We start from the raw sequence: 27171 nt of genomic DNA, 5'->3' as shown, positions 1-27171 counted from the left end.
CACCCAACACAGAGTTTCATGCAGGACTGGGGCCTGTGTTTTCTAATCATTGATTTATTTACCTATAACAACTGTAGCATGGTGGGCATGTTGTAGATGGACAAGGAGGTACTTTCCCTGCCAAACAAAGGTACAGTAAAAATGTCTCTTGGAAAATATGATGGGAAAAACACACAAGAGCCTAGACTTTATTACAGTAAGGGACCTGCGCGTGTGCTTGCATTGGCCTTGGGAGACGTCTAAAAATAGCTTGAGAAGGCCAACACTAAAAACAGCTTTGTTCTCACCATATGGTTAATGGGAGAGAGCATGTGGGCCACATTTTAGGATCCCAGGAGATACATTTTAGGACTCTGTAGCTACATTCCAGGCATTCCACAGACCCCCTTAAATGCAGCCAGTCATCTTATGCGTCCCTTAGGCAGCAAAGCCAACGTTGGTGAATTTATTGCAACTCTTGTGATATTTGGGGTATTTCTTAAAGCTCCAGCACCCAGAGGCAACTGTATGTTAGAATCTTTGATTGCATGTATTTTTCTTTTAAAGTTCTAGACCTCACAGTTATGGAGGAAAACTAGAAAATATGTCAAAACCCCAGGGTTGCCAACTTTCTACTTGCCCAAAACTGAATACCCTTGCCCCGCCCCCTAGCTCTGCCCCTCCTCTGAGGCCCCACCCCTTCTCCAAGGCCCCGCCCCCCACTCACTTCATCCCACACTCCCTTTGTGGCTCACTCTCCCCACCCTCACTCACTCGCTCATTTTCACCAGGCTGGCTCAGGGGGCTGGTGTGGGGGGGGAGTGAGGGCTCCAGCAGGGGGTGCAGGCTCTGGTGTGGGGCTGGGGATGTGGGGTTTGGGTTGCAGGAGGGTGCTCTGGGTTGGGACTGAGGAGTCTGGAGGGTGGGAGGGGGATCATGGCTGGGGCAGGGGGTTGGGGTGCGGGAGGGGGTCAGGGATGCAGGCTCCGGGTGGCGCTTACCTCAAGCAGCTCCCAGAAGCAGCGGCATATCCCGCCCCTGGCTCCTACGCAGAGATGCAGCCCGGCAGCTCTGCCCTCTGCCCTGTCCGCAGGTCCTGTCCTGCAGCTCCCATTGGCTGTGGTTCCCGGCCAATGGGAGCTGCGGAGCCAGGGCTTGGGGTGGGGGCAGCGTGCGGAGCCCGCTGGCTGCCCTTCTGCGTAGGATCCGGAGGGGGGACATGCTGCCGCTTCCGGCGGGCGCGCAGAGCCAGGGCGGGCCGGGAGCCTGGGTTAGCCCGGCCACGCCGCGCCGCCGACCGGACTTTTAACGGCCCGGTCAGCAGCACTGACCGGAGCTGCCAGGGTCCCTCTTCGACCGGGCGCGCGCCTCCAAACCGGACGCCTGGCAACCCTAAAACTGCCCCCCCCCGGCCGGCTCGAAGAACAGAGGGCAAAGCGGAGTCATCCAAACTCTCTTATTGCAAACCCTCAGAACCACCGTTTCCCAGCCAGACCCAGCCTCCGTGCGGCCTGACCGGGCACGGCCCACGGCCTCGGGCTCCGGGGCCCGGCCAGTCGTGCCCGGAGCTAACATGGCGCCGGGCGGCGCGGTCCTGACAGCTCTGCGCAGGCGGCTTGAGAGGCGGTGGCTTCAGTCCGCCCTGCCCGGCCGCTTCCGCCCTTCCCCTGCCCGAGAGGAATTGACAACAAGGAAAACTTTATTGGGAGCTGGGCCGGGGCCGACGGGACGATGTCGGTGAACTACGCGGCCGGGCTCTCCCCCTACTCGGACAAGGGCAAGTGCGGCCTCCCCGAGGTGCGAGCGAAGGAGCAGCGCCCCCCCCCCCGGGCCTCCCACTCTCCCCCGGGGTCCCCTCCCCCACCAACGGGCCCTGCGCTCCCCTCCCCCCCGGGAGCTCTTCCCCTCCCCCCCAACGGAGCCCCTCCCCCCCACAGCCCTCCCAACGGGGCCCTGAGCTCCCCTCCCCCCTCCTTCCCCCAACGGGGCCCTGAGCTCCCTTCCCCCCGACACCCCCAAACCTCCCAACGGGGTCCTGAGCTCCCCTCCCCCCAACGGAGCCCCTCCCCCCACACACCCCCCAACGGGGCCCTGAGCTCCCCTCCCCCAGACACCCCCCAAACCCCCAATGGGGCCCTGCGCTCCCCTCCCCCCAACGGAGCCCCTCCTCCCCACAGCCCCCCCCCCCAACTGGGCCCTGCGCTCTCCCCGTCCCGGGGGCTCTCCCCTTCCCCCCCAACGGGGCCTTGCGCTCCCCTCCCCCCTGTGGGTGCTTCCTCTCACTTCCCCCCCCCCCACAGGGGTGCTTTCCCTCCCCTCGCTGACTCCTCACCTCACTGAAGCAGATTTGAGGTTTAAATCTGAACATCCTGAGGCCTTGTACCTGCTGGCTCCCAGTGCCAGGCCATGGGGTTTGGCAGCCAGCACTGGTTTATCCTCATGCCGTGCTAATACACTTTTTTTTCCCCTTCGGTCAACTTGTGATCTTGTACTCGGCGTGCCGCGCAGTTCAGCGTGGTGGCCTGGGTGCAATGGCTTATCCGCCTTCCGGTGTGCTGGCATGGCGGGGACACGTCTCTCTGGCTCTCCATTTCCATTTTCCTTTCCCCACAGATTTTTGACCCGCCAGAGGAGCTGGAGAGGAAAGTGCGTGCGTTAGCAGACCTGATAAGGGGTTCTTCCAATGTAGTGTTTCACACAGGAGCCGGGATCAGTACGGCTTCCGGGATCCCTGACTTCAGGTAAAGGCACTGACTGAAGAAATATCAGTAATCACTGAAGCAGTGTCGGCTAGTGGTCAGAGTGATGTGCTGAGTTAGAACTTGGGGGCTCTATTCCTGGCTTTGCCACTGACTCACCATAGGCAAGTCACTTTGCCTTTCAGTGCCTCAGTTTCCCCACCTGTGAAAATGTGTCTGAGTTTGGCAAAAGGTTAATGTTTATAAAGTGCTTGGAGATCCTTGGAGTACAGATGCTGTGGGAGTGCAAGTGTTATTTTGCTGGGTTAGTGATCGTATTTGTTGTATTTATAGTGAAAATATTTCATTAATGAGAAACGAGTAGTTGTCTTATGGCTCCATCCCTGATACTTGGCCAGTTAGCCTGTGTGTTAAGTGCTGTAGGAAAAATAGTCCATTTCTTTAGTGCCTTATAACTGTTACTTTTGGAAAATTCCCTTTTTTCTAACCCTCTGATAAATGGAGGTGGGAGGTTTCCTCTCCTTTCTGTCTATAGTCTCTGCTCTAGTTCTCTCCCAAAGTCAAAAGCTTGCTATTTAGTGGCCAAAGTGGGCTGTGATGAGACACTGAAGTCAGTGAGATGATTCTCCAAGGCTAGCTCCCACACCTAACTTTCATCAACCCACGCAGTGACAGTACTTGGTATCTGGTGTCTTCTTTTTATAGCTTATTTGTGCATACTGGTTAATAGTGTAACAACAATATAGAATAACCCCAGTAATACTGAACTTCAAGAAGGGGGGGGGGGGAAATGAGGACGCTAGGTGAATGGAAATTAAAAGGTGAAACGCCTTCAAACTGCATGGAAACTATTTAAAAACGCCATAATAGAGGCTCAAACTAAATGTATAACCCAAATGAAAACAAAACAGTAAGAGGACTAAAAAAATGCCACCGTGGCTAAACAGCAGAGTAAAATAGGCAGTTAGAACGCAAACAGGCAGCCTTTAAAAACTGGAAGTCAGATCCTACTGAGGAAAACAGAAAAGAGCATAAACTTTGGCAAGTCAAGTGTAAACGTTTAATTAGGCAGGCCAAGAAAGAATTTGAAGAGCAACTAGCAAAAGACACAAAAACGAACAGCAATTTTTTTTTTAAAGTACATCAGAAGCAGGAAGACCGCTAAACAAGCAGTGAGGCCATTGGGCGATGGAGGTGCTAAAGGCGCGCTCAAGGAAGACCAGGTTGCTGCGGAGAAGCTAAATGAAGTTTTTGCATCGGTTTTCACTGCAGAGGATGAGCGGGAGATCCCCACACTCAAACTATTCTTTTTTGGCAACATATCTGAGGAACTGTCCCAGATTGAGGTGTCAGTAGAGGAGGCTTTGGAACAAATTGATAAATTAAACAGTAATAAGTCACTAGGACCAGATGAGATTCACCCAAGAGTTCTGAAGGAACTCAAATATAAAATTGCAGAACTACTCACTATGGTATGTAACCTATCGCTTAAATCAGCCTCTGTGTGACATGACTGGAGGGTAGTTAATGTAATGCTAATTTTTAAAACGGGCTCCAAAAGTGATCTTTGCAATTACAGGCTGGTAAGCCTAACTTCAGTACCAGACAAATTGGCTGAAACTATTATAAAGAGCAGAATTATCGGACACATAGATTAACACGATATGTTGGGGAAGCATCAACACTGCTTTTGTAAAGGGAAATCATGCCTCACAAGGTTTTTAGAATTCTTTGTGGGTGTCAACCATGCAGACAAGGGTGATCCAGTCGATATAGTGTCCTTGGACTTTCAGAAAACCTTTGACATGGTCCCTCACCAAAGGCTCTTAAGCAAAATAGACATTCGTGAGATAAAAGGGAAGGTCCTCTCTTGGATCAGTAACTGATTAAAAGATAGGATACAAAAGATAGGAATAAATTGTATGTTTTCACAGTGGAGAGAGCTAGATAGTGGCACCCCCCAGGGATCTGTACTGGGACCTGTGCTGTTCAACATATTCATAAATGATCTAGAAAAAAGGTTAAACAACAAGGTGACAAAATTTGCAGTTGATACAAAATTTCTCAAGATAGTTAAGTCCAAAGCTGACTGCAGAGAGTTAAAAAAAGGGATCTCACAAAACTGGCAGTCTGGGTGACAAAATGGCCAGTGAAATTCAGTGGTGTTAAATGCAAAGTAATGCACATTGGAAAACATAATACCAAGTATACAACATATGATGGGGTCTAAATTAACGGTTACCGCTCAAAAATGAGATCTTAGAGTCATCATGGATAGTTCCCTCAAAACATCTGCTCAGCATACCGTGGCAGTCAAAAAGGTAATAGAATATTAGGAACCATTAGGAAAGGGATAGATAATAAGACAGAAAATATCATAATGCCACTATATAAATCCAGTGAAATTAATAGGCAGCAGGTTTAAAACAAACAAAAGGAAGTACTTCTTTAAATCACACACAGTCAACCTGTGGAACTTGTTACTGGGGATGTTGTGAAGGCCACAAGTATAACTGGGTTCAAAGAAAGAGCTAGATAAGTTCATAGAGGGTAGGTCAGTCAATGGCTACTAGCCAAAGGTGGTCAGAGACGAAACCCCATACTCCAGGAATTCCTAAACGTCCAACTGCCAGAAGCTGGGAGTGGATGACATGGGATGGATCACTCAAAATTGCCCTGTTGTGCGTCTTCCCTCTGACATACCTAACACTGATCCCTGTCAGAGACCGTATACTGGACTAGATGGGCCATCTATAAGTCAGGGCTTTGCGTCAGGTACATTTCCACCTCCACGAACATGATACTGTTCTGTGGTGACCTAGAATCCTACTTTCAACATCTCCAGCTCAAGGAATATTTCTAACACACCTCTGAACAGCATACTAACCCACAGAGACTTTCCTACCAACACTGCAAAAAGAAGGATTCTGGGTGGACTCCTCCTGAAGGTCGAAACAACAGACTGGACTTCTACATAGAGTGCTTCTGCCAATGTGCCTGGGATGAAATTGTGGAAAAGCAGTATCACTTGCCCCATAAACTCAGCCGTGCAGTATACAGCGCCATCCACAGTCTCAGAAACAGCTCTGACATCATAGTCAAAAAGGCTGACAAAGGAGGTGATGTCGTCGTCATGAATAGGTCAGAATAGGAACGAGAGGCTACTAGACAGCTCTCTAACACCACATTCTACAGGCCATTACCCTCTGGTCCCACTGAGAGTTACCAAAAGAAACTACACCATCTGCTCAAGAAACTCCCTGAAAAAGCACAAGAACAAATCTGCACAGACACACCCCTAGAAACCTGACCAGGGGTATTCTATCTGCTACCCAAGATCCATAAACCTGGAAATCCCTGGATACCCCATCATGTCAGGCAATGGTACCCTGACAGCAGGATTGTCTGGCTATGCAGACTCCCTCCTCAGGCCCTACGCTACGAGCACTCCCAGCTATCTTCGAGACACCATTGACTTCCTGAGGAAACTACAGTGCATTGGTGATCTTCCGGAAAACACCATCCTGGCTACTATGGATGTAGAAGCCTCTACACCGACATTCCACACACAGATGGACTACAAGCCATCAGGAACAGAATCCCCGATATTGTCACGGCAAACCTGGTGGCTGAACTTCATGACTTTGTCCTCACCCACAACTATTTCACATCTGGGGACAATGTATACCTTCAAGTCAGCAGCACTGATATGGATACCTGCATGGCCCCACAGTATGCCAACATTTTTATGGCTGACTTAGAACAACACTTCCTCAGCTCTCGTCCCCTAACGCCCCTACTCTAATTGCGCTACATTGACAACATCTTCATCATCTGGACCCATGGAAAAGAAGCCCTTAAGGAATTCCACCATGATTTCAACAATTTCCATCCCACCATCAACCTCAGCCTGGATCAGTCCACACAAGAGATCCACTTCCTGGACACTACGGTGCTAATAAGCGATGGTCACATAAACACCTCCCAATACCGGAAACCCTACTGACCACAACATGCCTCCAGCTTTCATCCAGACCATACCACACGATCCATTGTCTACTCAAGCTCTAAGATACAACTGCATTTGCTCCAACCCCTCAGACAGAGACAAACACCTACAAGATCTCTATCAAGCGTTCTTACAACTACAGTACCCACCTGCTGAAGTGAAGAAACCGATTGACAGAGCCAGAAGAGTACCCAGAAGTGATCTCCTACAGGACAGGCCCAACAGAGAAAGTAACAGAAAGCCACTAACCGTCACCTTCAGCCCCCAATTAAAACTTCTCCAGTGCATCATCAGAGATCTATAACCTGTCCTGAAGAACAATGCCTCCTCTCACAGATTTTTGGGAGACAGGCTAGTCCTTGCTTACAGACAGCCCCCCAACCTGAAACAAATACCTGCAACCACACAACAAAAACACTAACCCAGGAACCTATTCTTGCAACAAAGCCTGTTGCCAACTCTGTCCACATATCTATTCAAGCAACACCATCATAGGACCTAATCACGTCAGCCATACTATCAGAGGCTCGTTAACGTGCATGTCTACCAATGTGATATATGCCATCATGTGCCAGCAATGCCCCTCTGCCATGTACATTGGCCAAACCAGACAGTCTCTACGCAAAAGAATAAATAGACACAAATCAGATGTCGAGAATTATAACATTCAAAAACCAGTCGGAGAACACTTCAACCTCCCTGGACAGACCTAAATTACAGACCTAAAAGTCGCAATTATTCAACAAAAACCCTTCAAAAACAGACTCTAACAAGAAACAGCAGAATTGGAATTAATCTGCAAACTAGACACCATTAAATTAGGCTTGAATAAAGACTGGGAGTGGATGAGTCATTGCCCTAACTAAAAACTATTTCCCCATGCTAATTTTGCCCCTGCTGTTACTCTCACCTTCCTGTCAACTGTTGGAAATAGGCCATCCTGATTATCACTACAAAAGTTTTTTTTCTCCTGCTGATAATAGCCTACCTTAATCAATTGGTCTCGTTAAGAGTTGGTATGGCAACCCCCATTTTTCATGTTCTGTGTGTGTTTGTGTGTGTGTGTGTGTGTATGTGTGTGTGTGTATATATAGATATATATATATTTTATTTATTTTTTCCTACTGTATTTTCCAGTGCATGTATCTGATGAAGTTGGCTTTAGCCCATGAAAGCTTATGCTCAAATAAAGGTGTTAGTCTCTAAGGTGCCACAAGTCCTCCTCGTTCTTTCTGTTGATTCCTTCTGTTTTCTAGGCCCATCTGTTCCTCTGAAACGGCAGGTGGTGCTGTTTCTCTGCAGACCTATCTGAGCCGCTCTAGAAGCAGGGTATGCACATTCGCTGTCTGGGCAGTGCAATTCCTGTTATGCTTTTGGCTGCAAACTTTGTTTTTTGGCACAGTAAAATGTCCCATCATGCTTGTTCCTGGCTGGTAACTTTCACTTTCAGTAGTTGTGGCTTCTGTCAGCCTGTCTTGTTAGAGAGGGGATTCTGAGTCTAAACTGAATGGGGTTCCTCTGGAACATCCTACTAAGTGGTAATATAATGGTGCCCAGAATCTCCTTGGTGGCTCTTCTGGACTGCAGACTTGTGCTTTTACTAGGAGGTATGAGAGTATTACTATCCATGTTCAAATATGGGGAAACTGAGCCACAGAAGTGAATTGACCTGCTCAAGGTCCCATGGTAGGGAGCACAGTCTAGAATACACATTGGCATGTGTTCCTTCTGAAGGGTGTAAAGGTTGAGGGGTGGGGGGAAGAGTGTTTTAAGGGGATGTAGCCAGGAGTAATGGGACACAAGCAGCTCAGCATTTGATAATGGAAAGATCTTGGACTGTGGACTTCTCTCAGGGGAAGTAATGGAAGTGGCATTGCTCAATTCATTTAAGATTGGGCAAAGCACTGGAGAATATTCCCTACGGTATAATCCTGCCCTGGACCTGACCTAGTAGGTCTCTTCAGTCTCTTGATTTCTGATTTGTGCCCAGCTAACCACACGGTGCTCCCAGCCCCCAACACACACACACGTTCCCCATTCAGTGACTCTGAGATACTCTTGAGGTTGAATTTAGAGGCTACTTAAAGGATAAGTGCATGTTACACAGCGGTAAATGAGGGGCAATTTGTGCACGGACAGAGTCCTAGCAGGTAAATGAGCAAGGGGAGGGAAGATGAAGTGCATCTTTCTTTCTTACAGCCTCTTGTTGGTTGACCCTCCAGCTACAATCGACAGTCTCCTCAGCATTCATGTTGTATGTTAACTCCATGTGGTATGCCTCATGTCACCACTGAGCAAGCCTCTGGATTTGGCCGAAATGAGACTGTTGTGGACTATGCCATTGGCTTCCCTTCCCATCTAGGCGTCCCTCCTTCCTCATTTGCAGAGATTGTGCTCTTACTGATATGTCAGGCAGTGGTTCCTCCCCCAGCTGCTCCTAATTAAGCCTCATGTCATTGCGCCTTAATCATGCCCTGTGGTCCACAGGCAGCTTTGAGTGCCCCCCTTTCGGTTTTAGGCCCTTTGGACCTTGCCCTCTGTTGTATGCTGTCCTTCCAGTACTGCCCACTCTTTGTGCCTGTACTTTCAGCATCAAATTTGATTTGGGTCAGTGCAGAAGTTATCATTCTCATTTCCATCTTGCTAGTTACTTTTTAATGTTAAAATGTTGTCCGCAGTAGCACTGAATTAAGCACCAAGTTTACAGCTGTAGGGCCCAGCCATGTTCTTATCACATCAAGGAAAGAAATGCCATGATAGCAGGTCACCTTCATTTAGCAACTCACTTTGCTCTCTCCCCCTTAATTAGAGCTCACATGGTGTCTGCTGACTCTTGCTTAATGCCTGCTACTTCCAGTTATAACTTGATTTCTTTCCCTTCCCTGCCCCCCCAAACAGGGGGCCCAATGGCGTATGGACTATGGAGGAGAGGGGATTGTCCCCCAAGTTTGACACTACCTTTGAGAATGCGAGGCCTTCCAAGACCCACATGGCGCTGCTGGAGCTGCAGAGAGTCGGCATCTTGAAGTTCCTGGTTAGCCAAAACGTGGATGGCCTGCATGTGCGTTCTGGATTCCCACGGTACTGCACCTCCCCTTATCCATCTCTCGACCCGGCAGGGCCCAGATGTCTGTAATAGGCATCAAAGCTTGACTTGTTGTTGCTTTTTATCAAGTGCAGCTTTGTAGGAGTGTGTGTGTGGATGCTGCACAAATCTCGACTAATGCTTGTAACAAAATAGGTATTAATACTTCAGTGCTCTCCTGAGATGAAAGCAATGCCTGGGGCCCGAACCCCTTCAGCTTTAGAAGCAACATGGCTTCTTAATCATGTTTGTTATAGCTGTTAGTCCCACTGCTATAGTGAGTGTGTGGTTAGGGGGGACTGCGGGATACCTTTGGGGAAAATAAGCTGCATTGGATCTAAAGAGAGGGCGAGGCTGTGGGACTAGGACAGAGTCAGATCTAACAGCATCAGCACTATCGAATGCTCTTGTGGTAGTACCATGGACCAACCTAAACCCAATTCTTCCTGTGTAGCTATTTCTAAAGGCGGGACCTTATTTTGTTTAAGGGCAATGACCTATATAGTTCCAGGACTCCTTCCCAAAGCTGTGCTGGGACTTGCTACAAATGGATTTGGCCTACCCTACAAGATCTAGCACCCACTCGCTGTGTTAGAGGGCCTACATTGGCTCATGTAAAGCAGCCGGTATTGTTGGCCATGGGAAGCATCATGATTGGCTGTGTCTGTAAGGACTGAATTTGTGGACAGGTTACATCAATGCGCTCTGCCATCACCTTCCCATTGTGGGCTTATGGGGAGCTGTCATCTAAGCTTGCTAGTTCTACTCTGTGTATGTCTGTAGGACCCTTTCAAGCGAAAATGGGAAAACTTCCATTTGGTCACAAGCTGTAAGCTGATCTAAATTGTACTAATATTTATAGAGCACTGTTAGTGTACAAGGAGCTGTACAGAAAGAATGTACAGAATTACACTGTGTCTGTAGGGAGGTGTATTGGGATAGAGAGGGAATGAAAGTTCAGCTGATGGCTGCATAGCCTGCCTTACAAGAGCCGAATTTGCGTGCACATAGGAACAAAGTGCAACCACCCCTTAGAGGCAGGAGTGGCCTGCCAAGTCTACAGATCCCAGCATGTGGCGTTCAGGATGGAAAACTGCATGCTGGGATTTGTAGTCTCTGTGGGCTGCATCTCTGTTCAAAGGGAGGATAAATTCCTTAGACTGCATATTGGCTACCACACCTCTTAAGTTGGCATGTCTGTGCTTCTGCTTAGAGCAAGGTCAGCTTCCCTTTACTAGTATGATGCTGACACAGATAATGGTAATGCTTGTGACAAGTGCTGGATTGTTCGTCTTGGAGACTGAAGTCCCTTCTTGCAGATCAGATCCAGCAACCTTCCCACAGGCCATTCTGTCCATGCACCTCAGTGCTAATCTAGAGGGACCCATTGGAGAAAGGGGAATTTGGTCTCTGTAACCTAGTCAGACCTTGGCTTCTTTATGAAAACTACCAACAGGGGTGCGGTTTGTGGCCTATTGTGGACACCTGTCCCTTGGAACTGGAGTAAAAACATCAAACTCATTTCAAAAAGGCTAACTTGGCTGTCTTAACCCTTTCACTGCTCTGTGCAAGTAAAGCTTCTCATGTGATTCATCTCCAAGTAGTGCATTTTGCAGTAGTTTTTGTTTTAGGTAAACTGGGTTTCCTCAGGTAAGGTTAATAAACTCCATCCCTACCCCCTCTCTTCAGTGAGAAAACCTTTACTGGCTCCTGACTGGGTCTGGAGTACCTTGAAATTATGCTTTCCCACATAGATCTGTGACACTTTAGAAGGGGCACAAGGGGGAGATAGTCCTGGGTTTCAGGTTAATCTTCGTTTTAGCAGCACTGTGGTTTACTTGATTTGCTTGTTTCTCTTCCTGCATTCTCATTATAATAAAGTCCAAAACCGCATGGCTGTGTGCCCCCACCTGCACGCTGTGCACTTGATTGATGTGTGGATGCAATCTCTCCAATCCCCCCATGTATGGCGGTAGAGACCGAGCTGCACTTAGTCAGGTAAAGACAGCTTCAAAAACGACCTTAAAGGAACCGGCCTTTCCATTAGCTCAGTCTGGAAAAGGCAGCTTCTTCCTTCGACAGAAACTTGAATCTACAATAAAAATACCCCAGACAGAACATTTCTAGCACTTCAAACAAATGGGTTATTTGCCTTGTGTGCTGGAGTGCCTGAATCGGACACTGCTGGTAGACGAGAATGCAATTTTAATTCAAGAAAGAAAATATAAAGGAAGTGGTGCTGAGGCGGATGTGTGAATGGGAACTTGCTTCCTTAGAGAAGGTGCAACTTACAAATAGCATGACATAGTGTTAGCTAAAGAGCAAATCTAGCAGCTGTCTGGCTTGAGGAGATATTTGCTTATGTTCTTGTCCCATGAGGAAGCTCAGAGCTTAATTCTTTTTCTTAGCAATACAAACGGCCCTTTGACAAAGTCAGACCGGAGTGATTAGAAAAAACACTGTTCTCTACAAATCTGATTCAGTTTCTTGTGAATGAGCCAACTTCACACCTCAAGAACGTTCTAATGAGAGCTGTGACTATGGGCTATCCCACGTGTTCTCAAACTTCATTGCACCGCGACCCCCTTCTGACAACAAAAATTACTACACGACCTCAGGAGGGGGGACCAAAACCTGAGCCCATTTGAGGCCCGCCGCCCTAGGCGGGCAGGCAGGAGGGAGGGGGACAAAGCACGATCCCCACTGCCCTAGGCAAGGGGGGCCAAAGTCCAAGGACTTCAGCTCCAGGCAGGCGGCCTGTAACCTGAGCCCCACCACCCAGGTCTGAAGCCCTCGGGCTTCAATTTTGGCCCCGGGCGGTGGGACTCAGGCTTTAGCAAGTCTAACACCAGCTCTGGTGACCCCATTAAAATGGGGTTGTGACCCACAGTTTGAGAATTACTGGGCTGTCCCATTTGATCCCTCTGGTCTCTCTTTTTTTTTTTTATTTTTTATTTTTATTTCTGTGGTCTAGTGCATACACACACTTGCAGCAGTTAAATTGAAGGGGTGAGGGTTTTTTTTTTAACTGATTTAGTTTAACTGGTGCAGTTTCTGTGTTGGGAAGGCCTGTGTGTCACTCTCAAGTACTGATATGAACACATGTTTGAAAGAAGTTTTTTTATGAGAGAAATACTAGACTCTCATTTCCATCTATGAATGAAAATTTCAACAGTTCTAAAATGGTAAAAAGGAAGTGATTGAAACAATAGGAAAGCAACCGAACTGCCTAAAAAAGCCCAGAACAGAAGGGGAATACATTAAACCGCTGGTTATTGAAGGGTGTGTGGCTAGTGGGTGGTGGTAACTGTCTTTGCATATTAGGGAAATGTGTGAACCTGTGAACTATTAGGGCTTATTGTTAGTCTCTAAGGTGCCACAAGTACTTCTTTTCTTTTTACAAATACAGACTAACACGGCTGCTACTCTGAAACTTGTTAGAATCTAGATTACATGGACACAACTGATGGATCGGGTCCTGTCCAAAGCAGGATGGCTCAATGTATTTTTAGGCTTCAGTATTGAATTTGGAAAGTGGCAGTTTCTCCTCATAGCTAAAGTAAATGTCAAAACTACTGACCAATATGGCAAATGCTCACTAATTGCCAAATATCAATATGTGAATTTCTGACAAAAAATGGGTAGATTGAAGTGGTAGAAAACAGGTGTCTGGAGAAGTGAAAATACACAATTCTGTCTAACTGACAATATTCAGACTGCCAAGCATTGATAAGTAGAAAGCATCCGCACTCATCTTGGACTGCAGGAAACCCATTTTTTTCTTCAAGATCAAAGGTCATTGAATGAAATTTTGCTCATTGAAGTGGAAAAGCAAAACGTTGAGTTTGAGCCTGCACGTGAGATGCTTTTCTTGTCCCAGGGCTGGGCTTTTCAGCAGCTCTACATCAATTTCATTCAGGAACAATCTCTGTTCATCATTAACACCAAAAAATGGCAAAGATCAAACAGTGGCTATGCCATTAAAATAACTGAAAGGCAAAGACTTGACTTGATAAGAGTTGCAGCCTTCTCTTACTCTAATTTCACCATGTAGCAAAAACTGAGCAATTTGAAGAAAATATTGAAGCAGTTTGCCCTGGATATTCTTTTCCAGACAGACTTAAATGCCCAGGCCCACAGTTAAAATTGTAAGCGAAGAAACAAGAAAAACAACAGGAAGAACCAAAAGAATTAACCTTGTCATTAATGCAAGATGTTTGGTTTAATATGAGAAATGACCTGAACATAGCCAGATGCATCCATATATTCTACTTAATAGTACTGCCTTTCATATGGGAACCATTCCTCCTCCTCAAAAGAATATTGTTTCCAAGTTTCTGAAGATACTATCTAAGAGTACAGAGAAAAGTATGACAGATGCCTTTGCTGTTTATCCAGACAATGATGATTAAGTGGGGAAAAGGTGAGCTCTCTGGAGCAGTCATCCTAAACTACTTCTATATGGGGGTTGAGCACTGTAACAGCTTGACTATACCCCCTCAGGGTAATAGTGTTATACCAATAAAATAAAAACCAGCAGGATCTTATTAAAGGGAATAAGGCAAAATGCCACATTTATTGTGAATACAGAAAGAATCATAGTAAGCAGTTAGTTATAACTATAACATTCCATTCAATTTCATATTTATTCACACCCACACACACACACAGGTACGTTCTGCGAGGTTGTTATTATAGTTACCAGCCTTAGAGTTGCTTGTGCCAAGCCACTGGCCAGGTGGCCTGGACACAAGGAGGGAGCAGGGCCTTGTCAGATGCTCATCCGATGCTCCTGGAAGTTGGTTTGCAGTATCAGACCCCAAAGTTCTTAGTTTCTAGAGTCCATTTTTATAGGAATTTATTCCTTTGCCAGTCTATGGGAATTGCTTCATCATGCTGTTGCTGAATCAATCAGCAGATGGCACATTCCTGACAGCTCCGTGCTGCCAGATGTTACCTTGTTCTTTGGTTCTCCCATCCTTGAGGCTGTTGGGTGGATTCCAGTCTGCCCTCCGTGGGTCCTCTGGTGTTTCCACTTAACGCCTTCTTCGGCCCATCGACACTGGATTCTTAGGCTGGCACCTCCCTGATCATTCATTTATTATCCATACTAAGCATCTATCCACGTACATCCTCTATCTCTATTTTAATCACAATTGTTAACAAAGTGAGATGAATACAACAAAAGGGCAGGGAATCTCTGGGTGCTGTTTCTGTTGTTACAAAGTATCGCTTGGAGTCTCTCTCTGTGTAAGAAGTTGTTACAAAGCATTGCTTTGAGAACAGACTCTGTCTTAGGATGTACTAACACAATTCGCAGCTTGCAAGTTTCACACGGAGAGGGAGAGAAACAGTAAAAATAAGAGACCAAAAACCAAGAGACCTCTTAATTAGTAATACCCTGGAACTTAAACTATGGGGAATCAAACTCATTTGTGGTTTTAATACAGAACTTCTTTAATATGATCCATCATAACCATAGAAAAGGAGTCAGTCAATACCTGTTTTCTGGGACTCCAAGAGTGGAAGAAGAGAAGGCCCTTAAAGAAACTGTAGCCTGGTTTTTTCCCAAGTATTAACTATTCCCCTGGGACTGTCGTCCTCTCTCCCATCTGCACATTGTCCACTCTAAAAATCCCAGGAACCTTAAAGGGACACATCACAAAACAGATGTTGACTAATCTCCTTGTCCCTACTACTGTAAAGGGGACTGTCCCCCTGTTATAAGCTCATGTAAACCTCACTAAGGCCCTGATTCAGCAAAGCACTTAAGCCCATTGAAGTCAACGTGACTTAAGCATACACTTAAGTGCTTTGTTGAACCGGAGCCTAAGGGTGTACGTTGTGCTTGCCGAAGAATTATTGAAATTCTACAGTCAGCCTTGTGGTTGCTGGCCCAGCTTCCAGCTGCTGACTGCCAAACTCAGGGAAGCTGTGTCTTTGCATCTGCATCCGGTGAGCAGATGTTGAAAGTTGTACTGAGCACAAGGGGAACTTTGATCAAAACAAATCATGCACTTTCCACAACAAAGGACTTTACAGAGAGGCACTGATCTTACAGAAGCAGTGGAAGGTGGTTTCCGAGGTACTTGACAGATCAGGTTGCGCTACTGTCGCAGTCTCTGTGTAAATCTTTTGATGTCATTAACAGCGAAGAAGTGGAACCGTGCAAGGATAAAATAATCATAATTTTAAAAAAATCAGAGAAGCTCTGGACTCATTTCATTACTGATCTCAAATAAAAATCTCAGGTCAGGTCCAGAACAGGGGGAAGAAATCAAAAATGTGGTTGGTGTTTGCAATCTGAAACTCCTCCTTCCTTCTCCTCTAGCATTTCACAGTGAAAATTGTACCTCTAGTGTGGGGTGTGATGCTGTGCCACATGTTGTTACATCTAAATGGTGGCAGTATAATCATGGGAGAACAGTACCGTTCTATTCCAAACTTTTTTTTTTTTAAATGCCTACTTTTAGCATTAGTCAAGCATGTCTCGGTGCATTTGGGTTGGTTTGGGTGAAACTTCATAGTGGACTAGGTGCTGAAAGAGCAAGCAGGTTGGTAAACATGCATCATTACATCAGAGGCCATGTAGCAAAGGGCAGGAGGCCTAACTAGTTAGATGCAGGATCGTCTAGTGCAGTGGCTCCCTGAGTAGTTCATGTGCCACCTTCTCAAAGAACTGTGAAGTGAATGGCTGGAATGTCAAGCTGAGGTACCATGAGGGGTACATGTATCACCACTTGGGAGCCCCTGTCTAGTGGATAGGACACTGGACTGGCAGGTAGGAAACCAGGATTGTATTACTGGCTCTGCTAGTTGCCTGCTGTGACATTGGGGAAGTCGCTTCCCCTCTCATTGCCTGTTTCCCCCTCTCATCTTTTGTCTTGTCTATTTGGATGGTAAATGCTTGGGGGCAGGGACTCTCACTGCATGCATACACAGTGCACGGGCTGTTATTAGTTGTATTCCGGTAGCAGCTAGAGTGGAAATGCTGTTGTGGTGTTTAACTTACAGAACTGCTGGCTTTTCATTTGAACCTGCTTAGATTGTGAGCTCCTTATGGCAAGGACAGTCTCTCTCTGTTCCGTTTGTGCACCACGTAGCGCAGTGGGGCCCTGATCTAGGACTTGGGCTCCTACATGCTACCAGAATACAAAAAACATTCAGAAAAAGACCCATTATTATTTATTAGGAGTCAATATACTAACAAAGGGGATCCTGACAGCTGCATTGGATTAGGCTTGTGGGTTTATTTGGTTTTGGGGAGCTGTGGGAAACTGGCAGCAAGACTGAGGGTGCCAGCAGGAGATGGCGCGCAAGGAAATAACATGGCTCACCTTTTAGGGTCACTCAACCTACGGTGTTGCCATCACAGAAACCTTTGGGCCACATGGCCTGATCCCTGCCAGCACAGGAGTGTTTCATCCAGAACAACCCCTTTCACCAGAGCTAGACATTGTCAGAACCTTAACTAGAGACTGGGTGGGCCTGATGTATCCACGATGGCTGTAAATAAGAGTCTCTTGAGCAACCTGAGTCACCAAGGGGCAGCGTTGCCTCTGGGTTTCCACTAACCTTTGCTGTTTATTCTGCAGGGACAAGCTGGCCGAGCTGCACGGCAACATGTTTGTGGAGGAATGTGTGAAATGCAGCAAGTATGTCATCCCTGCCGGTCAAGACACACTCGTTTGTAAAAAGGCAGCGTGAGTGAGTCTCTCCACTGCCATGGTGCTGAGAAGCGCTGTAGCCCTTGGGCATGTCTCTGGGGTACAGATGGTCGCTGCAGTTCTGGATTCCCTTGTATAACTGTTTGTTCTAGCATGAGTCAAGTTCGATCATTGCGTGAGCTTCTGGCAGATAAGCCCATGATGCAGAGAGCACAGGGCATGCAATATGAGCAAATCTGTTCCATACAAATCCTGAATAAACACCTAAATCTTGCCACTTAGTGTGAGAACGCTAACTTGTGTCCCCATAGAAGATCCTCACAGCTCCTGTAATCTGTTCCTCATATTGGTCATGCCCAGTTTAAATATCAATGGTCTCTCCATGTAGCCAGGTCTTGTTTATATATGTTCGCCAAATAAGAATAAGAGATCACAGCAGTTTGGATTTTGCCTTTTGATTCTAGGAAATACAAATCCTAAATTCTGAAATTATTGTTCTAAACTCCTTGAGAGGGAGATTCCCATGGGTAGAACTATGGTGTAGGGACAAATTGATCCCTGGTGTAACTGTTCACTTCACTAGTTACGCTGGGGATGGATTTGGCCAATAATGTTCATCTCCAGCTTCTCTTAGCACCAAAGGGGCATGATTCTCAGTGTTTTTCTGCCTTTATATCTTCCTTCCCATTACTCAGTCGCATGGTCTAGAACAGGGGTGGGGAAATTGCATGCAAGGCCACGAATGTAGGGCTGGGGCAGGGGGTTGGGGTGCAGGAGGGGATGTGGAGTATGGGAAGGGGCTCAGGGCAGGAGATTGGGGTGCAGGGACGGGTGCCGAGTGCAGGAGGGTGCTCAGGGCAGGGGGTGCAGGGTGCAGGAGGGGTTCTGGGTGCGGGTTCCGGCCCAGCACAGTTTACCTTGAACGGCTCCAGGGTGGCAGCAGCGCGCACCGAGGCTAAGACAGGCTCCCTGCCTGCCCTGGCCCCATGCCACTCCCAGAAGCGGCCAGCACCACGTACCTGTGGCCCCGGGGGTGGGTGGGATGGGACAGAGGGCTCCGTGCACTACCCTTACCTTCAGGTACCTCCCCCGAAGCTCCCATTGGCCGCGGTTCCCTGTTCCTGGTGGGTGCATTCTAGCATCTTTCTTATCAACACACTTGCATGTTAATAGTTGTGAACAGACTCTTGTTTTGTCTCACACCCTGAATTGCATCCTTTCTCATTGCATGTGAAGGCAGTACGTGCGGGACGCTGTCGTGGGCACCATGGGCCTCAAGCCGACAGGCAGGCTATGCGACGTCTCCAAAGCAAGAGGGCTTCGTGCCTGCCGGTATGTATCCTGGAATGACAGCCTCGGGGGAAAGGAAGGGCAGAATTGCATCCTGCAAAAACGTACCAATTATGAAACTCCTGGACTCCACCATTTCCTGGATGTGTGTGCCTTTGGTTTTTACCACATGGCGCAGTCCGAGCGTACCTGGAGGGCTTTTCTAGGTACTCAAGGAAAGAACAACGGCTCACGTTTGCGTCTCTGTGTTAGGAGTGGGTGAGTTCCTACACTCAAACCCCCTCAGGTCAGGTTCAGTCTGTTAAACTCTCTCCTATGAAAAGCAGAGACTGATCTTTAAAGGTACAAATGGGAGCTTGGCACCCAATTCACATTGTCTGTCAATTGGAATTGGGTACCTAGGTGCCCTTTGAACATCTCCCCCTTCTGTTGCTCCCTGAATACTGGCTACATGGGGTCCATTGTGGCTGAAGTGCGCTGCATTGTGTGATTGCTGTGTAGAGGTGCATTCTCTCTCCTGTAGCAGTATATTTGCTTCCACTCTGTCTTGCTGCTGCTTGCATTAGTTATGTTAGCTTTGTTTTTAATTGTTTAGCTTTAAGGTGGAGATTCTTTGCAATGTGATTTTCATCGCAAGCTGGGCTTAGGGCTGGAAAAGTTGCTCTGTGAAAATGGCATCCGCAAATCTGCTCTGTGTACATTTCAAATGCACTTGCCATCTTCAGTGACACACTTCTTACTACTGCTCATTCCTGTTAATGGAATGTAGGTCTGGGCAAGAGCAAATGGGCCTGATTCTCCACGCCTCTGCACCTCCTAGGGTCATTTACACCAGTGCAAATTGGGTGTAGGATACCACCGTTCTGACTTAGTAGCTCTTCGCACCCAGTATGGACTGGTTTCAGTGACTGCATGTTGTCCAGAGCAACAGAAAGTCAATCTCATGGAGTCCATTCCCTCTCACCCATCATCACAGAATTGTTAACAAAGTTCCAGCTGCAGAGCCACATTCTGAGCTCAGTGCCGGGGGCTTTACAGGTGTAACTGATGGCAGAATCTGCCCCGCAGAATCTTGTTTGCTGAACCCAGCTTGACTCTCAGATCCCCTGCTGAACTTATGCAGGCAGGAGTTAGAAAATCCATCTTACAAATGGAGCTAATTGGATATGGAAATCAAGAGCCTCTCCTCAGCAGCTCTGCAGTGGGGTCCCTGTCCCTGATTTTTTCGTTGTCTGAGAGCAAAGCTAACCCTGTTTCCTGTTGGATTTTTTTTTCCAGAGGAAAGTTAATAGACACTGTTTTAGACTGGGAAGATTCTCTGCCTGATCGGGACCTCAGTCTAGCAGATGATGCCTGCAGGTATTGCTTTCCACAGCACTGTGTTTTGACACCCTTTTGTTTAAAACCTGGTACTTCAATAAAACCACGTGATAACTCATTCAGCATGAAACCTGTTGCTATGAGACCTCTCCAAGCTTCTTGCCATCTGCTGGGATGAATTAGGCTGTTCAGATACTTGGAATCTGACCTGCCATTCCCAATTCACTGACCTTTTGTTCCAGGATTTTAACCCTGGCTAATCCTTAAGAGTGATTGTAGCTGGCCAGAATTATAAATTGCAATGGAAACGTGTTACTATTGGATTCCAGGAGTCAAATAAAGTGTATTGAGTGCATCCCCTAAGCAGATCCCCTTTTCCTCTTGAGACGGAGATTGTACCTGGCCTATCACCAAAGGGCTTTGCAGATAGTGGGGTAAATGAAGCATTCAGAAACCAACAGCTTTTGCCAGCGAGGTGGTGGTTGGATGATCCCAGGTGCTTGTGGTATTCCTCAAGAGGGAAGGATATTTCCTGGGTCTCGTTCCTTATTATTGATCAAGTATCTTAAGAGGACGTAGCAATGTACATTAAGTGACTAGTGCCAAGTAAATAAGTCCCTGCCTCTCAGGTCTTTCAGTATAAAGGGACAGTACCCAGGAGGAAATGAAAGGACATCTAATTGTTGCTGCTGGGGCTGAGTGGATATTTACAAGACTTTCCAAGGCCTGGTTCATTCTTATTTATACTGCATAGTGACCACATTGTGCTAGATGCTGTTCAAACACAGAAGAGAGAGAGTCCCTGCCCCCAAGTCTGTTGCACATCATTTGAAATGGGGTTTTGTTCCCTGGTTTCACAGGTTCCAATTCTGAACCTAAGTTGAGATGCAGTTTATTATAACACTTGTAACATATGGCTTGTCAGAGGGGCAGTAAGACCAATGTGTAGCATTGTGGCAGGAGTCTGGCCTTTTGTCTTCTTAGAGGAGGGGACTTTAGTCATTCATACTGGCTCTGTTCCCTTTCAAGGGTTCACTCTTTTATTTTCCACCTGCAGGAAAGCTGACCTGTCAGTCACTCTGGGGACCTCTCTTCAGATCAAACCCAGTGGCAATCTACCCCTGCTCACAAAAAGGAAAGGAGGGAAGCTGGTCATAGTAAATCTGCAAGCAACAAAGCATGTGAGTTAAAATGCTTTGACTGGCGCCTTGAGCTCAGAGCTGCCCAGCTACAGTCTGACAGGCCTTTTATTCCAGCCGTAGCACCCAGCACTCGTGGGTGCTTGATTGAATCCTGCAAAAGTGGGTCAGTCCAGGAGCCAGGTGGCCCGCTTACAATGCCAGCTAGAAGAAATCAACCTAGTTTAGTAAGTAAACATGCTGGGTCCCCATTACCAAAGACCTTAGATCTGTGATTAAAAATAAACCTTCCGGGCAGATCAAAACCCCTCACGTATCCCCAGGTGAAATGGAATCCTGTGTGTTAATTAAACCCCCGAGTTAAGTCCTTGCTGCGAGACTATAGAATTTGACCAGTTTTATTTATGTTCCGACCTCCCTCGAATACCCTAATCATTAGGATCCTGTTACATAACCAAGGCAGTTTGTTTCCAAGATCTGCAAAATGTATCAAGGTTAGAGGTGGAAAAAACCACTCGGGTCATCTAGTCCCTGTTCCAGGCAGTGCAGGAGTCTTCCCTACAGAACTTTTTCTGTAGTGATTGAACCAGTCTATTTCACATCTTGGTTGAAAGGCTCTACATTTCTAGTTGTCTTGATACTCACTGGGTGTGGGTGTTCCTGAAATCCGCACAGATTCCTGTCTCTTAAACTTCAGGAGGAATAATCCTGCCTCCTTACACCGCCAACTCACCCCTTAGTTCTACATCGAGATAATTGTAGGGCCAGTTTTGAAATCTGTCTCAAATGTTGCCTGCTCAGTGCGGAGCTGAGAGTTAATCCAAGGTGTGATGCAAGTTGCTAGGCCTCGCCCAATTCACACGCGCACGCAGAGCCCTTGGAAACGAGCGAAATCGTTGAGGTCAGGGCTCCCTTGAGAGAATCCTCAAATTGCTTGGTGTTTGGAATTCCCCGAGGCAAGTCAGCTTTGACCTCCGCCTGTCCTAATGGGGAGAGAGCAGCCGCATAGTAGGGGCCGGTGGCTGCATTTGGGGCTTCTCTAGGAAAAGGAGGTCACCAGCTCCTGTCATCTGGGCGACCAGAGAGCTGTTGGATGGTGATCCAGAGCTGGGCTGGATTGTGGCCTGTTGTAGAGCTGAAAGGCTCTTGCCCTCTGGATGCACGTGTAAGTGCTAAGGCTGGAGCGACATCAGCTTCCTGAGCCACTTTCCTGTCTCTTGGCCCTAGGACCGGCAAGCCGACCTGCGCATCCATGGCTATGTGGATGAAGTCATGAAAAGGCTGATGAAGCAGCTTGGTCTGGAGATCCCCGAGTGGACGGGGCCAGCAGTGGTGGAGAGTTCTGAGCTTGTGAAGCCTGAATCAGCCCTAAAACTCGACCCGGACGCTCAGCGCCCAGCCAAGGAAGAGCCCTGCTCCCACCACAATGGCACAGCAGAGGGGGCTGACGGGACATGCCCGGGGCTCGGCACGGCACGCGAGGAGCACAGTGTCAGTCTGAAACAGGAAAGTCCTGACTCAGGCCGCAGCCCTGTAGCAGCCAAGAGAGTGAGAGTGGAGTCGCTGCTCACCTGACTTACCCACGTCTTGGCTGTTGGTCGTTGGTCTTAACAGCTAGCCTGGGCCGCTTTTCCTACCATCCTTTTTATACCTTGAAATATCACCTCCCATTTTGTAAGTATTAAATATACTTCAATGGTGTGTGTCTGTGCAGCTGCATCGCCAGTCGTGGGCGAGCTGGTTTCCAGCTACCCAGCAGTGCTTACGGTGTAGGGGTGAGTTGCCACTGCTCCATCCAGAGTGAGGGAGGGTGGCTGGCTGCTGACCCACACGCTGCCATCTGCCTTGCTTGGGGAAGGACTGCAGAATTCCCTCGACTTCTCTGGCAGATCTGGCCTAAGGGCTACAAGGTCCGGCTCATTGTTGTGGGAGGCGCTGCAGGAGCTAAAGGACTTGTCCTTGAGTAAGGACAGCAGCGCTTAGTCAGTTAGGCGACAGCACCGATGAGCTGAAATCTGGATGGGTTCACAATCCTCAAATCCTGCATTGCCCACGGCATGAGAACTGCAGCCCTGCCGTAATCGGGAAACGTGGGTATGTCTGTTGCACGTCTCGTGAGCCGTTCACCTGAAGATGTCGCATTTACACGTGCACGCTTCTTTCAGGAGGGGTGATGCTTATTTCCCATTTTACAGATGGGCAAACGGAGATTCAGAGAAGTGAGGGTAAAATTTTGAAGAAGTCCTGTGGAAAGTCAGTGAGATTCAGGCTCCGCTTTAGAAAATGGGACACAGGCTTTTAAGTCAATAGGCACTTTTTTGAAAATGTTACCCTATGAGACTTGCCCAGGGCTCCTCCATGCCAGTGGCAGAGCCTGGCTTATCTCCCTCATTGTCCTTTCCCTACTAACCCTCCCTCCCTGCTGCGTGGCATTAAATCCAATCACTGACGTCAGTCGGTCAGATCAGATCAGGTCAATGGAAGAGCCTGACTTGCATCCGTTTCTTTGGCTAAGTCTGTGTTCTAGCTGGCTGAGTGCCCTCACAGGTCTGCTCTGTGGGCCCCGGGGAACACTTGAGGTCTAGCTCTTCTTGCCTTGCAGACTTACTAGCTGAGGTTCCTAGAAGTGAAAGGGCAGCTGCTGTCCAGCAGCAAGAGGGATTCAGCCAGACTCCGTTTGGCATGGCTCTGTGTGATTGTTAATGTGCTCTACAAGCAGGGATGTCTCTTCTTTGAGTATGGCCTGGTAGCGAGATGCTGTCACCAGAGCGCAAGAGGGGCAGACGCCTTTGTTGACATAATGAGATGCAGCGATTGCCCTTTGAATGCAGCCTGGCCTCTGCTAAGGTAAACAGATGGTAATTGCAATTGGTTGATAAGAGACATGGCAGAGATTTGCTTTGTAATTGCAATTGGTTGATAAGAGACATGGCAGAGATTTGCTTTGTAGTCCAGAGTAGCAGCCGTGTTAGTCTGTATTTGCAAAAAAAAAAAGGACTACTTGTGGCACCTTAGAGACTAACAGTCTCTAAGGTGCCACAAGTACTCCTTTTCACTTTGTAGTCCGAATCCTCCTTACATATGGTGTGATCATTTTTCTGATTGAAGGTGGGCTGTAGGGAACGCAAGCTGTGTGGTCCCAGCTGACTCCATTCCCCTATTCAAGCCTGCCACTGGGGACTGAGTTTACTTGCAGCCATTTGTGTCTTAGTGGTAAAGAGAAATGGAAAAGGTTGGGGGTGCAGGTGACTGGCTGAGGACAAATTCTCAGTATTTATATTCCTGCCAGTTTTCCAGTGCAGTCTGGATGTTAAACAGCCCAGGTGTGGATCTTCTGAGCCACTTGGGAAAGTCTGGGTTGGGATGCAGAAACTTTCCTGGGAGCCAGTTTCCAGTCTCAGTCTCCTGGTCAGAATTTGAAATGTCCTAGAACATACTGTATCCACAACCTCCAATATATCCCAAAAACACAGCAGTGGGTACTGTAGGAGTTGCCTCGAGATGCTGTATAAAAATACAACTTGACAAAGACTGTATCTGTTGGACAAGACTTGCACTTCAGGCCCTGGCCATTTGTCACATAAAGATCTCATGGTACTTGGTGTAAGAGTTTAAGTTAGCCCCAGTGACCTGACGTTCCTCTCTGGTAGTTAGTCTGCCTACCCCATTTTTCCTGTGGTTTCTACTAGATGTTATATTCTTCATTTCCTATCCTCGACTGCCAGGGGCATTCCTGTGCTCTGTTAAACTGTTGCTAGGATCCACCTCAGACATGGCTGCATTTCAGTAATCCCTACACTTGCACAGCCCTTTCCTTCCTACCCTACACTGAAGTTTGTAAAGCAATCGGAGATCCTCTGAGATGCAACTTATTAGCTACAGCAAGGAAACAGGCCATAAACCTGCAGCTAGACCTGGATGACTGTGCGACAGGACTCCTCAAAGTCTGGTGTACAATCTACATGAGGCCTCACAGGATTAAAACACAGGTGGGGCTCTGCTATTAAGGGAGTTACAACGAATGTTGAGGCTGGACTCGTCTGTTTTAATATTATGTAAATATACATGCAAACTAGGTGCAGTTCTTGGGACCCTGGCAAGTTACCTGTGTCCCCCGTATGGCCAAAGTTTGGGCACCCATGTATCATGGGCACTCTTAGCTGGTGGCATCGGGCACCACCTTCAATGGGCGCTGCAGCTGAGAGTTCTCTCCCTTGCTGCTTTGATAGGGGATGGAGTTGCATAGAATACCCAGAACACCTGGAAGCTTGAATGCTGCCCAGTTCCCAATCCCTAATTTTTTCCCATTGGATTTTAAAGCTGCTGCATATGGCCTTGTTCCAACACTCCTGCAAGGGCCATCTGCCTGGGGATTGAATCTGGATCGAAAAGCAGGAGGCCAGTGTTAGCAGTTACCCGGGGGTTCTGGGATAATGGTTTGGAGATAGGAGGATGCTGAGCTCCTTTGACTTCTGCTGCCTTCCATGAGAACTGGGTAAGCTCAGCATGCCTCAGGCCTGGGTCCTGCATTAATTAAAAGCCTCGGTGGTGCTGGATTGAGGAGCTGCTAGTTCTGGGCCCCAGTGGCTCTGAGTGTTTTACAGCCGTGCTCTCCAGCAGAGCTCCCTTTTGGAGTGTTCTTGTGTTTGGGCAGAGAGCCCAAACGTCTGATGAGCTTCATTCAAAGTGACAGGATAACTCGCTGTCCCGGTCTCCTTGCTGCGATTCCCTTCTCCTGCAATGCTTCCTTTTCCATATGAGCGGCAAGGCACTGGCCACATGGGTAATCTGCCACGATGCTCTGTGTTGAGGGCAGCATGGCATGGGGCTTGTGTGTGTGTGTGTGTGTGTGTGTGTGTGTGTGTGTGTGTCCTGCTGTGGGTGTGAGTGCTCACTAGGGCTGAAAGGCCTATGGTGTTCAGTCTCCAGACAGGTCTCCTCTCTATCTGATCATCTGGCTGCTCAACACAATCTGGGCTGGGGACTGGCCCAAGGGAGGGTAAACCATTAGATTTTGCTGCCATGACACTACCCTTCTTTGAGTGTTGAGGGCTGCCTTCCTGGAGTCTCACTATAATACGGGGCAGGACCGCCAGCGAAGATCAGGATCCCATTGGGCCAGGCACTGTACATACAGGGGAAGTGACTTCCTACCCTTAGCTACTGAAATCTAAATAGAGGAGACAAAGAGGGGTGGGAGGAGAAACAGGCACAGAGAGGGAAAGTGAGTTGCCCAGTTGACCTTTTTACCCTCTTTATTTTTTTTTAAATGGCACTTTAAATAGTGCAACATTCACCATGGAGAGGGAACCAGATAAAAGGACCCCATGTGTTTAGGGCTGAGCACCAGTGTAACAGACTAGATAAAAAATAGAAAAGAAATCAGATTTGAGTTGAAAGAACAGGAAGAGAGTGCGATAAAAACCCACCCGCATGTCTGTGTAATGGATAGGGATATTGAAATGTATGTGTAATTGTAAATGAAAACCATGCCTGAACTAAAACCAGAAGCTGAGTTTGTTTTCTCCCCAGTCTGTGGCAGTTTTTATTGCTTTGTTTCAGAAGCCTGTTGACTCCCTGAGAGGGAAAACTTAGCCTTTATGACAGGCTTTGCCTTGTGAATCTCTGACTGTTGCAAAGAAAATGTGAAGCAAGTCTGACTCCTGCAGTAGTGTCTGCCTGAGTTTGCAGAGAGCCTGAAACAAGAGAGCCTGTGAATATCAGTGGGGGCTGATGATGATCCCTTTAATGACAATTTTTAACTATTTCACTGCTCATTAAAGTATGTTAGAAGGGAGAGGAAGGATCATATAATGATTTACTCCAAATGATCAGAATTGGTTAATTTTTATTATTCCTGTGTGTGGGCAGCATGAAGGACTACCTTTGGGTCTGCATACAGAAGATGTATAAAGTAAGATACTGGCCTTGAATACCATGCAGGGGTTTCATTTTCCTAAATGACTTCCAAGTGTTTCCTTTT

The 27171-nt window shown here is 47.5% G+C and overlaps 1 protein-coding gene across 4 annotated transcripts; it reads left to right on the top strand.

Moving 5' to 3' along the window:
• The first annotated feature begins 1556 nt into the window (after positions 1–1556).
• On the top strand, positions 1557–22889 carry SIRT6 (sirtuin 6). 4 transcript variants are annotated; one of them, XM_038383892.2, is made up of 8 exons: positions 1557–1776; positions 2593–2720; positions 9586–9768; positions 17368–17475; positions 18676–18771; positions 20008–20088; positions 21107–21230; positions 22416–22889. In XM_038383892.2, exons 1-8 carry the CDS (start codon positions 1711–1713, stop codon positions 22761–22763), a joined length of 1134 nt encoding a protein of 377 aa, XP_038239820.1. In that variant the 5' UTR covers positions 1557–1710; the 3' UTR covers positions 22764–22889. The 4 variants fall into 4 exon arrangements, with proteins under 4 accessions (XP_038239820.1, XP_043358406.1, XP_043358405.1 ...); XM_038383893.2 differs by having other exon boundaries at positions 1558–1776; positions 17368–17427; XM_043502471.1 differs by lacking the exon at positions 9586–9768 and having other exon boundaries at positions 17368–17427.
• The last annotated feature ends 4282 nt before the right edge of the window (positions 22890–27171 follow it).

Source organism: Dermochelys coriacea, chromosome 25 (assembly GCF_009764565.3).
Source record: "Dermochelys coriacea isolate rDerCor1 chromosome 25, rDerCor1.pri.v4, whole genome shotgun sequence".
NCBI classification, from domain to species: Eukaryota; Metazoa; Chordata; order Testudines; family Dermochelyidae; genus Dermochelys; species Dermochelys coriacea.
The sequence above is the reverse complement of the archived record's forward strand: the minus strand, read 5'-3'. Positions and strand labels throughout refer to the sequence as shown.